This window comes from Schistocerca nitens, chromosome 4 (assembly GCF_023898315.1).
Source record: "Schistocerca nitens isolate TAMUIC-IGC-003100 chromosome 4, iqSchNite1.1, whole genome shotgun sequence".
Classification (NCBI taxonomy): Eukaryota; Metazoa; Arthropoda; class Insecta; order Orthoptera; family Acrididae; genus Schistocerca; species Schistocerca nitens.
The window spans coordinates 778176752-778192141 of NC_064617.1; the positions used below are offsets into that span (position 1 = coordinate 778176752).

At 45.7% G+C, this 15390-nt stretch overlaps 1 protein-coding gene across 1 annotated transcript in view; it reads right to left on the reverse strand.

The window, feature by feature from the left end:
- LOC126252563 (serine/arginine repetitive matrix protein 1-like) overlaps positions 1–15390 on the reverse strand; it is a 191459-nt gene that overhangs the window by 38810 nt on the left and 137259 nt on the right. The window contains exon 5 of the mRNA XM_049953463.1: positions 7220–7568. Within this exon, the coding sequence (XP_049809420.1) occupies positions 7220–7568 (349 nt within the window). The remainder of the gene's footprint in view (positions 1–7219; positions 7569–15390) is intronic.

Here is a 15390-nt window from a genome sequence, read left to right on the forward strand (position 1 = left end):
GAATTTTGAACGTGTAACTTCCTAATGTCCTATGTGTCTGAAACATTGATGGATATGTTGTTGTTTCTTATTTACCGAAGTGCTTCGTAAAAGTCATCAGACATATTTCTTCTAGTGTTCTGGCAGATATTTGTAATTTCGTTTACGCAGAGAGCGCAGACGAGTAGCACTCTTCACGTTCTTATTACAACAACCAGCGTCGAAGGATAGCATCGGCATGTTTACAAACAGTTACTTTAAGTGTAATTTTGTGGATCCATCGGTTAGAGCACTCCCTGATAAGTGTGATATTCGATTCATCGCTATTGCTAATGCTTCCAGCAAAACAATAACCAGTGCTCCAGACATGGCTGGGTAGAGCTCATGCCCAACGGCAGCAAATGTGATAGCAGGCGATATGAGCTAAGTCAGCTACCGAAGATGTAGCCAACAAACATCATATGAAAATGTCTTGAACGTGATAACTTATGGGTCTGTACTAGAAATAGGTCGATAATAAAAACATACGCTGATACGCTGACGGTAGTTAAAAGAGTTACCCCGTGAACGCTTTACCCGAACGCTACCAAACTAATACTCCAGTATCTCCGTGCCTGTGAGATGTGTTGTTTAAAATTGAGTTTATTTTCAGGATAGAAAAAAGCTGTTCTCACAGGTGAGATATAGTGTAGATATTTGATGGCTGCTGGGTGTGTACTTCACATTACTGGAGCGTTTCGGGTGGAGACCACAACACAGCATGCTGAGGGGCGAACATGTGCAGTTTATAGCCATCTTTCGAACTTTGGGAGGGATCGGGTCATTGGCGTTAAGGAGATATCTACAGATAGCACGGATAGTTGGTTGTCGTTTAGTAACTGCAGAAGAGTGTTGACGATACGGACTCAGGATAACAGTGTAACAAGAAGAGTGGACACGGGACCCTTCAATGGGATGACACCATTGCAGAATTACAGGATTGTTCGATGGGCTCTGACGGACAGACGAATGACAACAGCGGATATACGAAGAGAGATTACCGGCTGAGTGTCTCCATGAATCGCCGGAAACAGATTACTAGAAGCTAGGTTGAAATCTACCTCTACGTATGCATGTAAGTCGTACTCGCCAAGCCACCTAACGGTGTGTGCCAGATAGTACTTCTGGTACCGCTAACTGTTCCCCATCCCCCCCTCCCCCTCCTTTCCTGTTCCAATAGCGAATGGCGGGTGGGACGAATGATTATCCGTAAGCCCCTGTATCAGCTCTAATTTCTCGAATTTTCTTGTCGTGACCTTTTCACGATATTTATGGGGAAGAAATACTTTTACTCTTTCCGCAAAGTGCTCACTCGAAATTTCAACAGTAAACTTCTCTGTGATGCACAACGACTCTCCTGTATTGTCTGCCACTGAAGATTTTTGAGCATCTTTCGCCCCGACTGAACGAACGCGTGACGAAACGTACTGCTCTTCGTTGCATCTTCTCCGTATCTTCTATCTGTCCTACCTGGTACGGATCCCAGACTGATGGACAATACTCAAGAATCGGTCGAACAAATACCTTGTAAACCACTTTCTTCGTGGATGGGATACTTTTCCTTAAGATTCTTCCAATGATTCTGGCATCTACTTTTGCTAGTGTTTGTTTTATGTGGTCATTCCACTTAAAGCCGCCCTGGATAGTTACTCGTAGACATTTTACGGTAGACACTGTTTTCAGCAATGAAAAACAAACAGGCAATGAAAAATATTTATAAGCTAAGAAATACGTAAATAACAATTATAGTGTGTAAGAAAAATGTTTTGTGAAATTTATTTAAGTTCTTTGCATATCGATGGTGACAGTGAAGTATCCGCACCAAGCTCTTTGTTGGCGGGAGCACCCGCGCATTGATACATAGGTAGCGTGGCGAGAAGCGCGTAGCATTGTCGACAGAACACTCTTGAGTCAACCTTTGTGCAGTGAAGTTGTGTGTAGAGACGGAGCGGTGTACCTGTTCGCCACCAGCTATATATTACTTGAGGAATACTATAATTATATAATTAGTAGTTATTTATGAATGATTAAAAATCGACGTCATGAAGACGTCAGAGGTATTTAAGGGCGAACTGCATATTGTAAGTTCGTTGTTACATTTTTAATCTGTTTTATGTAAACGATCCCCAAACTGAAGTTTTATAAATTGAATCATTATAAAGGGCTAAAAATTTATATTCAATCATTTTCAGAATAGATCAGTTTATCTCAGTTAATATCGTATTATTTTTCATTGAACCCAGTAACCTGAGCCACAAGTGAAAACTTCCCGTCGAATAAATAAAAGAAATAATGATTGAACTTAATGTGTTTAGACGATAACCTTCCCGACTAGAATAAAATAATTTAACTTACTCTCCGTCTAATGGAAGAAAGAAAGAGAATTGAACTTCTGGTGCCTTGCAGATTTCCTGTCTGGACTTGCTTTTGATAATGTGTCTTATCTGATAGTCTTTAGCCTACACAGTGTTGTACGCCTTGTGCCTTTATTGGTAGCAATATTAATGTGACTGATCAAAAGGCGATTAGTACTGGTTATCTATGCAGTGAACCTGAAAACATACATATAGGCCGGCCGCGGTGGTCTAGCGGCTCTGGCGCTGCAGTCCGGAACCGCGGGACTGCTACGGTCGCAGGTTCAAATCCTGCCTCGGGCATGGGTGTGTGTGATGTCCTTAGGTTAGTTAGGTTTAAGTAGTTCTAAGTTCTAGGGGACTTATGACCTAAGATGTTGAGTCCCATAGTGCTCAGAGCCATTTGAACCATTTTGAACATACATATATTTTTTCCTTACCTTTTATTTTACTGGGTCGCCTCTGGATAACGTCATCTGACTGCATGTCTGAATATACTCACTCTGATCTATTGTCGATAATTATTTGGGTTGGCATTCATTTACTGGAATTGCAAATATGTGAGCTAAAACTGTAATTATTATTCATTTGCTTTTTTTGATTGAAGTTACTAGTGAAAAATTCAAATCATTACTAAGTAAAAAAATTGAGAAAACTCAACAAAAGCTAAATCTTGTGTTTACTGGGTTCATTGAAAAATAATACGATATTAACTGAGATAAACTGATCTATTTTGAAAATGATTGAATATAAATTTTTAGCTCTTTATAATGATTCAATTTATAAAACTTTAGTTTGGGGATCGTTTACATAAAACAGATTAAAAATGTAACAACAAACTTACAACATGCAGTTCGCCCTTAAATACCTCAGACGTCTTCATGATGTCTATTTTTAATCATTCATAAATAACTACTAATTATATAATTATAGTATTCCTCAAGTAATATATAGCTGGTGGCGAACAGGTACACAGCTCTGTCACTACACACAACTTCCCTGCACAAAGGTTGACTCGAGAATGTTCTATCGACAATGCTACGCGCTTCTCGCCACGCTCCCTATGTATCAATGCGCGGGCTCTCCCGCCAACAAAGAGCTTGGTGCGGATACTTCACTGTCACCATCGATATGCAAAGAACTTAAATAAATTTTACAAAACATTTTTCTTCACATTTTTCTTACACACTATAATTGTTATTTACATAAGTCTTAGCTTATAAATATTTTTCATGGCCTGTTTGATTTTCTGTTGACGTATTTCATCATCAATAGCGTAATTGTGCAGTAGTGGATTTACTTCCCTATGTTTGCGCAATATGTTACATTTATTTAAGTTCGGGGTCAACCGCTAGAGCCTGCACCATTCTCAATCCTCTGCAGGTCATTCTGAAAATCGATACTGTCTGCCGACATTGTTACTTTCTTATAGAGAACAGCGTCATCTGGAACAGGGGATCTTCCGACACTTCCTACTAGATCATTTATACATATTGTTAACAGTAACAATCCTATAACACATCTTTGGGGTACTCCGGGAATAACCTTCCACCGGTTGATTTTGTTTTGTTAAGAGCGACTTTTTTAGTTCTTTCGGCAAGGAAATTTTGAATCCGGTCGCAAATCTGGCCCGATATTCGGTAAGTTCTTATTTTTTTCATTAAACGGCCGTGCGGGACGGCGTAAAATACCTTTCTGAAGCCTCAGGATCACGGTTTGAGGAATCCATGTTGCTTTTTATAGAGGAGATGTTCGTTCTTAAAAAAAGTCATAATTCTTGAGCATAAAACGTGTTCCATTATTCTACAACTGATTGACGTCAACGATATAGGCTTATAATTAGGTGCATCTGTCCTTGAAAACGGGAATGACCTGCGCTTTTTTACAGCCGCTAGGTGTCCTCCATCGCTCCAGTTCTCCTGCATCATTTACCGCTGACATCATAACACAGACAGCACAGACAAGCATGCTGCAGCGCCAGAATCGGCAGGTACATTAAGCGACATTCTGTGTTGTTCAGCGATGAGTGTTTCTTTTATTTGTGGGAGTTAGAGGGACGTCAGGGTGTCCATGTCGTTATACACTTCAGGAACAGGTCATCACATTGCGTATTCTAGCAGGATAAAGCAAGACCGCACAAACGGCTTGAAGAATGTGCAGGTCCTTGAATGGGCAACTCGGCCACCTAATTTTCAACTCATAGGCCATGTATGCAATGTGATGGATGAGAAGACGTATATCTTCATGTCATACCTCAGCCAGGAATCTTCATGAACTGAAAATGTATTTCAGAAATGGTAAGAAATTCCTCAATATGACATCACAGCGATTACAACAGTATATTCGTGTCTGCGGGGGTCCACACTTCAATACTTCATACTGATGTTGATGAATGTTTAATCATTTAATACTCATTATTATTTGCTACATGTTGGACTGGAGTTTCATTCTGTAATATGTTTCTTCTGTCAGTGAACTATGGAAGGCAATAACTTCCCTAAATGACCGTGTTACAGTAACTGCACTCGCTGCGGACTGCAAAAACGCTGTTCTGGCAACATATGATCACAGCTGCACATTGTCAACACGGTGCCTCAGCAGTAGACGGCCTTCAGGTACGACCGACTTCACTATACTGGTCGAAAGACCCCACGGCTCGACGTCAGGCTGCAACCACCAGATGAGCACTTGCACCTATGTCTACTCCAGCTTGTTGTAACAATCTATAGTTTTACTGCAATCATTCTATGTTGTTGTGGCCAGCCTCATCTCTGACAGATTCCAATCACTGTAGCGCCTGCTGATCGGACACACAGCATCTACATCTACATCTACATATACATCTACATCCATACTCCGCAAGTCACCTGATGATGTATGGCGGAGGGTACCTTGAGTACCTCTATCGGTTCTCCCTTCTATTCCAGTCTCGTATTGTTCGTGGAAAGAAGGATTGCCGGTATGCCTCTGTGTGGGCTCTAATCTCTCTGGTTTTATCCTCATGGTCTCTTCGCGAGATATACGTAGGAGGGAGCAATATACTGCTTGACTCCTCGGTGAAGGTATGTTCTCGAAACTTCAACAAAAGCCCGTACCGAGCTAATGAGCGTCTCTCCTGCACAGTCTTCCACTGGAGTTTATCTGTCATCTCCGTAACGCTTCCGCGATTACTAAATGAACCTGTAACGAAGCGCGCTGTTCTCCTTTGGATCTTCTCTATTTCTTCTATCAACCCTATCTGGTACGGATCCCACATTGCTGAGCAATATTCAAGCAGTGGGCGAACAAGCGTACTGTAAACTACTTCCTTTGTTTTCGGATTGCATTTCCTTAGGATTCTTCCAATGAATCTCAGTCTGGCATCCGCTTTACCGACGATCAACTTTATATGATCATTCCATTTTAAATCACTCCTAATGCCTACTCCCAGATAATTTATGGAATTAACTGCTTCCAGTTGCTGACCTGCTATATTGTAGCTAAATGATAAGGGATCTTTCTTTCTATGTATTCGCAGCACATTACACATGTCTACATTGAGATTCAATTGCCATTCCCTGCACCATGCGTCAATTCGCTGCAGATCCTCCTGCATTTCAGTACAATTTTCCATTGTTACAACCTCTCGATATACAACAGCATCATCCGCAAAAAGCCTCAGTGAACTTCCGATGTTATCCACAAGGTCATTTATGTATATTGTGAATAGCAACGGTCCTATGACACTCCCCTGCGGCACACCTGAAATCACTCTTACTTCGGAAGATTTCTCTCCATGAGAATGATATGCTGCCTTCTGTTATATAGTAACTCTTCAAACCAATCACACAATTGGTCTGATAGTCCATATGCTCTTACTTTGTTCATTAAATGACTGTGGGGAACTGTATTGAACGCCTTGCGGAAGTCAAGAAACACGGCATGTACCTGTGAACCCGTGTCTATGGCCCTCTGAGTCTCGTGGACGAATAGCGCGAGCTGCGTTTCACACGATCGTCTTTTTCGAAAACCATGGTGATTCCTACAGAGTAGATTTCTAGTCTCCAGAAAAGTCATTATACTCGAACATAATACGTGTTCCAAAATTCTACAACTGATCGACGTTAGAGATATTGGTGTATAGTTCTGCACATCTGTTCGACGTCGCTTCTTGAAAACGGGGATGACCTGTACCCTTTTCCAATCCTTTGGAACGCTACGCTCTTCTAGAGACCTACGGTACACCGCTGCGAGAAGGGGGGCAAGTTCTTTCGCGTACTCTGTGTAAAATCGAACTGGTATCCCATCAGGTCCAGCGATTGGGAGAGAAATTACACTAGCCTGAAACACCGAAACAATACCTGTCGATATCGCAGGATGGACTGTTAGGACAACCCCTTTAGATTAACGAGAAACGAACCGACGTTTTCCTTTGCATTAAATACTAAGGTACTGAATGCCAAAACGAAATTTTAAATACCTGCTAAAACAGCAAATTTGCCTGACAAATCTTGGAAGAAACACCCAAAATAAACGTAGTTCAGAAAAGAGGATATAAACCTCTCTGCCGACTGAGCTACCCAAGCACGACTGATAACCTATCCTCACAGCTTTACTTCCGCCCAGAACCTCATCCCCTACCTTCCAAAGTTCTGCTACCTTCCAAACTTCACATGAGTTCTTCCGCGAAACTTGCAGGAGTAGCAGTCGTGGGGGAAAGGATACTGCAGAGACGTGGCTGAGCAAACTTTTCTGTTCTCCTACAAGACCTAGAACATCCCCTGTCGCGTAAGTGACTGGCGGTACGCGCTCAAACAGTGTGTTGCAAAGCACTTTCGGACGTGTAGCGCGTCAGCAGAGGCGCTCACCTTCTCCATTTCTCCGGTGCCCGGCGCGAGGTTCCCCTGAGGCGGCCGCCGGCGCACGGGCGGGTCGCGCTGCGGGAAGTCCGCGAACAGCGCGCGGTACTCGGAGCTCAGCTGCGCCGACTGCTCGGCGTCGAGGCGCAGGTTGGTGGCGCGCCTGCGCAGTGGCGGGCGGCGCTCGGCGGCGGGCACAGGCGGCGCGAAGCTGGCGCGGGACTCTGTGTCGCAGGCGAGCTCGCCCTCCAGCTGCAGCTGCGTGCGCCGCTTGCTCAGCTCGGCGCGCCGCGCGCCCGAACCGGGCTCGCAGAAGCGCTCCAAGTGCTCAGTGCGCGTCTCCATCTCGCCCTCCATCCTGCACACCACGACAAGCACACTCTGCCTATTAAAAGTGCAACACTGAAGGCAGCTTCCGACAAATATGAATCTGGCATTTACTGTGTACTCGGACGTACGATGACTGCCATTGGCCGGCCGCTGGTGGACGAGCGGTTCTGGCGCTACAGTCTGGAACCGCGCGACCGCTACGGCCACAGGTTCGAATCCTGCCTCGGGCATGGATGTGTGTGTTGTCCTTAGGTTAGTTAGGTTTAAGTAGTTCTAAGTTCTAGGGGACTGATGACCATAGATGTTAAGTCCCATAGTGCTCAGAGCCATTTGAACCAATGACTGTTAGCAGAATATGGAATCGGTCAGTTCAGGAGGGTAATACGGAACGCCGTGCTGGATCCCAACGGCCTCGTATCACTAGCAGTCGTGATGACAGGCATCTTATCCGCTTGGCTGTCACGGATCGTGCAGCCACGTCTCGATCCCTGAGTCAACCGATGGGGACATTTGCAAGGCAACAACCATCTGCACGAACAGTTCGACGATGTTTGCAGCAGCATGGACTATCAGCTCGGAGACCATGGCTGCGGCTACCCTTGACGCTGCACCACAGAGAGGAGCGCCTGCGATGGTGCACTCAACGACGAACCTGGGTGCATAATGGCAAAACGTCATTTTCTCGGATGAATCCAGGTTCTGTTTACAGCATCATGATGGTCGCATCCGTGTTTGGTGAAATCGCGGTGAACGCACTTTGGAAGCATGTATTCGTCATCGCCATACAGGCGTATCACCCGGCGTGATGGCATGAGGTGCCATTGGTTACACGTGTTGTCACCTCTTGTTCGCATTCACGTCACTTTGAACAGTGGACGTTACATTTAAGATGTGTTACGACCCGTGGCTCTACCCTTCATTCGATCCCTGCGAAACCCTATATTTCTGCAGGAAAATGTACGACCGCATGTTGCAGGTCCTATATGGGCCATTCCGGACACAGAAAATATTCGACTGCTGCCCTGACCAGCACTTTCTCCAGATCTCTCACCAATTGAAAACGTCTGGTCAATGGTGGCCGAGCAACTGGCTCGTCACAATACGCCAGTCACTACTCTTGATGAACTGTGGCATCGTGTTGAAGCTGCATGGGCAGCTGTACCTGTACACGCCATCCAAGCTCTGTTTGACCCAATGCCCAGGCGTGTCAAGGCCATTATTACGGCCACAGATGGTTGTTCTGGGTACTGATTTCTCAGGATCTATGCTCCCAAATTGCGTGAAAATGTAATCACATATCAGTTCTAGTACAATATATTTCTCCAATGAATACCCGTGTATCATCAGCATTTCTTCTTGGTGTAGCAATTTAGCAATTTTAATGGCCAGTAGAGTATAAACGTATTATACATCTCCATAAGTGCATATATATATACACTCCTGGAAATTGAAATAAGAACACCGTGAATTCATTGTCCCAGGAAGGGGAAACTTTATTGACACATTCCTGGGGTCAGATACATCACATGATCACACTGACAGAACCACAGGCACATAGACACAGGCAACAGAGCATGCACAATGTCGGCACTAGTACAGTGTAGATCCACCTTTCGCAGCAATGCAGGCTGCTATTCTCCCATGGAGACGATCGTAGAGATGCTGGATGTAGTCCTGTGGAACGGCTTGCCATGCCATTTCCACCTGACGCCTCAGTTGGACCAGCGTTCGTGCTGGACGTGCAGACCGCGTGAGACGACACTTCATCCAGTCCCAAACATGCTCAATGGGGGACAGATCCGGAGATCTTGCTGGCCAGGGTAGTTGACTTACACCTTCTAGAGCACGTTGGGTGGCACGGGATACATGCGGACGTGCATTGTCCTGTTGGAACAGCAAGTTCCCTTGCCGGTCTAGGAATGGTAGAACGATGGGTTCGATGACGGTTTGGATGTACCGTGCACTATTCAGTGTCCCCTCGACGATCACCAGTGGTGTACGGCCAGTGTAGGAGATCGCTCCCCACACCATGATGCCGGGTGTTGGCCCTGTGTGCCTCGGTCGTATGCAGTCCTGATTGTGGCGCTCACCTGCGCGGCGCCAAACACGCATACGACCATCATTGGCACCAAGGCAGAAGCGACTCTCATCGCTGAAGACGACACGTCTCCATTCGTCCCTCCATTCACGCCTGTCGCGACACCACTGGAGGCGGGCTGCACGGTGTTGGGGCGTGAGCGGAAGACGGCCTAACGGTGTGCGGGACCGTAGCCCAGCTTCATGGAGACGGTTGCGAATGGTCCTCGCCGATACCCCAGGAGCAACAGTGTCCCTAATTTGCTGGGAAGTGGCTGCGCGGTCCCCTACGGCACTGCGTAGGATCCTACGGTCTTGGCGTGCATCCGTGCGTCGCTGCGGTCCGGTCCCAGGTCGACGGACACGTGCACCTTCCGCCGACCACTGGCGACAACATCGATGTACTGTGGAGACCTCACGCCCCACGTGTTGAACAATTCTGCGGTACGTCCACCCGGCCTACCGCGTGCCCACTATACGCCCGCGCTCTAAGTCCGTCAACTGCACATATGGTTCACGTCCACGCTGTCGCGGCATGCTACCAGTGTTAAAGACTGCGATGGAGCTCCGTATGCCACGGCAAACTGGCTGACACTGACGGCGGCGGTGCACAAATGCTGCGCAGCTAGCGCCATTCGACGGCCAACACCGCGGTTCCTGGTGTGTCCGCTGTGCCGTGCGTGTGATCATTGCTTGTATATATATATATATATATATATATATATATATATATATATATATATATATACTCCTGGAAATGGAAAAAAGAACACATTGACACCGGTGTGTCAGACCCACCATACTTGCTCCGGACACTGCGAGAGGGCTGTACAAGCAATGATCACACGCACGGCACAGCGGACACACCAGGAACCGCGGTGTTGGCCGTCGAATGGCGCTAGCTGCGCAGCATTTGTGCACCGCCGCCGTCAGTGTCAGCCAGATTGCCGTGGCATACGGAGCTCCATCGCAGTCTTTAACACTGGTAGCATGCCGCGACAGCGTGGACGTGAACCGTATGTGCAGTTGACGGACTTGGAGCGAGGGCGTATAGTGGGCATGCGGGAGGCCGGTTGGACGTACCGCCGAATTGCTCAACACGTGGGGCGTGAGGTCTCCACAGTACATCGATGTTGTCGCCAGTGGTCGGCGGAAGGTGCACGTGCCCGTCGACCTGGGACCGGACCGCAGCGACGCACGGATGCACGCCAAGACCGTAGGATCCTACGCAGTGCCGTAGGGGACCGCACCGCCACTTCCCAGCAAATTAGGGACACTGTTGCTCCTGGGGTATCGGCGAGGACCATTCGCAACCGTCTCCATGAAGCTGGGCTACGGTCCCGCACACCGTTAGGCCGTCTTCCGCTCACGCCCCAACACCGTGCAGCCCGCCTCCAGTGGTGTCGCGACAGGCGTGAATGGAGGGACGAATGGAGACGTGTCGTCTTCAGCGATGAGAGTCGCTTCTGCCTTGGTGCCAATGATGGTCGTATGCGCGTTTGGCGCCGTGCAGGTGAGCGCCACAATCAGGACTGCATACGACCGAGGCACACAGGGCCAACACCCGGCATCATGGTGTGGGGAGCGATCTCCTACACTGGCCGTACACCACTGGTGATCGTCGAGGGGACACTGAATAGTGCACGGTACATCCAAACCGTCATCGAACCCATCGTTCTACCATTCCTAGACCGGCAAGGGAACTTGCTGTTCCAACAGGACAATGCACGTCCGCATGTATCCCGTGCCACCCAACGTGCTCTAGAAGGTGTAAGTCAACTACCCTGGCCAGCAAGATCTCCGGATCTGTCCCCCATTGAGCATGTTTGGGACTGGATGAAGTGTCGTCTCACGCGGTCTGCACGTCCAGCACGAACGCTGGTCCAACTGAGGCGCCAGGTGGAAATGGCATGGCAAGCCGTTCCACAGGACTACATCCAGCATCTCTACGATCGTCTCCATGGGAGAATAGCAGCCTGCATTGCTGCGAAAGGTGGATATACACTGTACTAGTGCCGACATTGTGCATGCTCTGTTGCCTGTGTCTATGTGCCTGTGGTTCTGTCAGTGTGATAATGTGATGTATCTGACCCCAGGAATGTGTCAATAAAGTTTCCCCTTCCTGGGACAATGAATTCACGGTGTTCTTATTTCAATTTCCAGGAGTATATATATATATATATATATATATATATATATATATATATATATATATATATGGCGATGTATAATTCGTTTGTTTTGTAAATATTATTTGTATTTTTACGCTGGGTCTTGCGTAGGGAAAACTATGCTATCGAACGATCACATCGATAGGTCGTGTGGGGAATCAAGGTGTTTAGGATCTTGGGTAGTGTGAACTCTGCCGCGTGGAGCGCGGGCAGAGCAGAGTCTGGCTGGAGTAGGGCGGTGGAGCAGGTGTGTTGAGTGACGCTCCCAAGAGTTGCCGCGCTTGCAGTTGCGTTCGACTTGCTATGATAGTTTCTGGCACGGTGACGCGGACTGGAAACATTAGCTGGCACACATCAAGAGCCCGTTTCGCCTGGTGACCATGTCGAGAAGAAGGCGTGCGAAACATCCACCTTCTGCAACAGTGACAGCCGACAATAAGTGATTGTCACCATCTCCTCGATCGTCGACTGCAAACCTCCAATCAACCAACAAGGAAGACTGAAAGCACGTAAAGTTTTAGAACTGTATGGCAGACCGCAGCTTTTCAAACTGTTCCATTTGCATCACTAAAATACAGCAACTTAGCATGAACCTTTGTTGCTCATTGTCCCAATTGCATTACCAAGCAGGGTCCCTTCCTTTTCCGAAATGAACCCGAGTGTCGTTAAAATCCAAACGCCAGCATTAAAGTAATATTCCGTTTCACTGCTTTAATTTCGTAGTTCAGTTAAAGTATGCGTAGCTGGCCACAAGAACCAAACAGAACTATATTTAGATTACTCAAGCACAAAATAAGAGTGCGAGTTTTGTTACCATATTTTAGCTTACCTGTGACTGCAGCTCAGATTGGTACGTACTAAATTTTGCTATTGTTAATTGTTCAAAATCATTTATTTCAAGTTCAAAGTAAAATCTCTTATTTCTAGATTGTGTAGATTCAAGTTGCTTTTGACATAATTGATCACGTAGCCCAAGACTAACCTTATTTTATTTTATTTCGCAGTGCTTTTGAAATAAAGTTCACTATTAATTTCAGTCACTAAATTAACTTTCAATTTTCCGTTTTTATTAATTCTTTTGCTAAATTAAGTCCGAGTGTAGCGAAATTTATTACTTCTGACAAACATTCAGTTTTCACACAACACGTGTCAACCTTCAGTTGCCACGCTTTTAGTGCTAATTATATGTGCATTAACCTTTCTTTTTCAGTTATTATAGTAGTTGTCCATAGGACTGGCGACCGTAATTTTCCCCAAACCTCAAATAACTAATTAACGCCAGTTAATTGTTAACGTAACGACCGCACATTTACTTTCTTTATTAACTTTACCCTTTTTCAAAGTTAATTTCCACCAATTTCATTTGCATTTTTCCTTTCATTTAGATGTAACCCTTTCCTCCCTCTTTACCGACAGATTACCTTCGGTAACGATTGCTTTTCCCAAATTTCCATTAGGTACACGCGGTTTAATTTTTCACTGTCATTAAGGTCGATAAATGAGGGAGAGGTTACAACTGTTCGGCAATATTTCTGCTCACGTTAGTCGAGATCACAAGACCCTCCTACTCGACTCTGTGCAAGATCCCACGATTCTGATACTCAACGCCATACAGGATCTCAACGGCCCCACACAACTAGCACGTAAGAAATTTTTCAAATGTGCGTGAAATCGTATGGGACTTAACTGCTAAGGTCATCAGTCCCTAAGCTTACACACTACTTAATCTAAATTATCCTAAGGACAAACACACACATCCATGCCCGAGGGAGGACTTGAACCTCCGCCGGGACCAGCCGCACAGTCCATGACTGTAGCGCCCAGACCGCTCGGCTAATCCCGCGCGGCAGCACGTAAGAGGACAGAAACATTGTTCTCTCGGTCGTGTAGGATCATGGACGTTGCTGCAAGTCAGGTATCCATATGTACAAAGAATTATTAACGAAAAAGAAAAACTATCGACATGGACAGGGAGAGAATGTATTAACACTACGACAATCATTGTTGTGGCTACCCATGGCGCAACAGCAGAGAGAAGGGCACTGCGAAAGCTGTGCCCAACGACAATTCTGGACACAAGAGTGGCGCAACGTCGTTTTTTCAGATGAGTCCGGATTCTTCCGACAGCATAATATAGACTCATCCGTCTTATTTGTGTGTGGAGTCTCTGAGGATAGCGAACGTTGCCTAATAGCATTCGTTGTCGTCACACGAACCTAACATCGGAAGTGATGGTAATGGGTGCCGTTGGGTACACCACACAATCATCTCTTGTCGGCACAGCCAGTAATTCGGACAATAGGCCCTACTTTCCGACGTTTTATGGCCGGGGCTGCGCCCTATTTTCGAGACATCCGCAATGTTATCTTTCAACAAGATAACACAAGGAGGAATTCTCTTGTGCCGTCTGACCTGTCTCGATACAGTGTTCATCTGTTACTTTAGCCACCACGTTTTCCAGACCTTGAGGCGTCGCAGCTAGGACACGATCGCCAATTTGTCTATTGAAGCTTTCCTGTATGAATGTATGTGGGCTCGAGTGTAAGCAGTCAGAATCTTATACGATCTGCAAAGGGCGAGCCGTGCCCTGCAGACGTGCGTCATGACCATATGGCGTGACTGCAGCGTGTGAAAGTAGTGGAGAGGGCTTACAGAGTAGTTACATTCTCTGGAACTATAAAAATTAATAACTCGTCTAGAAATAGCCTGAGCAACTTCATATTAGGTACATAACCTTCTGTTGTGTAAATGAACAATCAAAATCTGAAGTCAATAACTGTCATAATTTGGAAGTTACAAAAAAAAAAAAGCATAGTCAATAAAAACGTAACTATCCGACACTTAAAACACTAAATTAATAGTTCACCAACTGTGACTATTTGAAAAGATATGATAACACCATCAGTGTTTAAATTCAAATTTGGAATGTTCTCATTTTAGAAAACAATTTGTAATTTTTCTGTAGTAATAACTTTAAGAATTTCAAGTAGATATTTACGTTTTGTGTTAGGGTGAGTGTGAAAGAGAGTACTTGTGTGAGTGTATGTGGGACATTCGCCAATATTAAATTTCGAGTTTGTAATTCTCTATAGGAACTTTCACATGTTCCAGCTTTGTATCGTGGGAACGAATCCACCAGTGGTTCCCCTACTAGCGGATGACAGATGTCCAAGCATGTTTGAATATGTAAGAGACAGCCAGAACGTTCACGACTATATAGTTAAATTCCAGACGTAAAGTACAAGTTAAAGTTTATTTCATTTTATTTGTTTAACAAGAGAGTTTTGAGTTGCTTATTCTAATGACGTCAATGAGCTGAGTTGATTATTGCTAGATTTTGGCGCGAGCCGCGCCCTGAAAGTCAGTTGTGATTGGCCGAAATTCTGTACAGCCAATAAGAAGTGAGACGGTTTGCCGCTTAACGCATGAGATAGAGGTGCTGGTCGAGGCAGAGAGAGAGGAAGGGGAATGGTGGACTAGCTTCCGAAGGAGCTGGTCATGCTGAAAGTGTCCGAACGCATTATGTGTAAAATGAAGTGATATTGTGACTTCCGCGTTTCGGTACAGTGATAAAGGTAGCTGGTGTTTACCATTAACTATCTG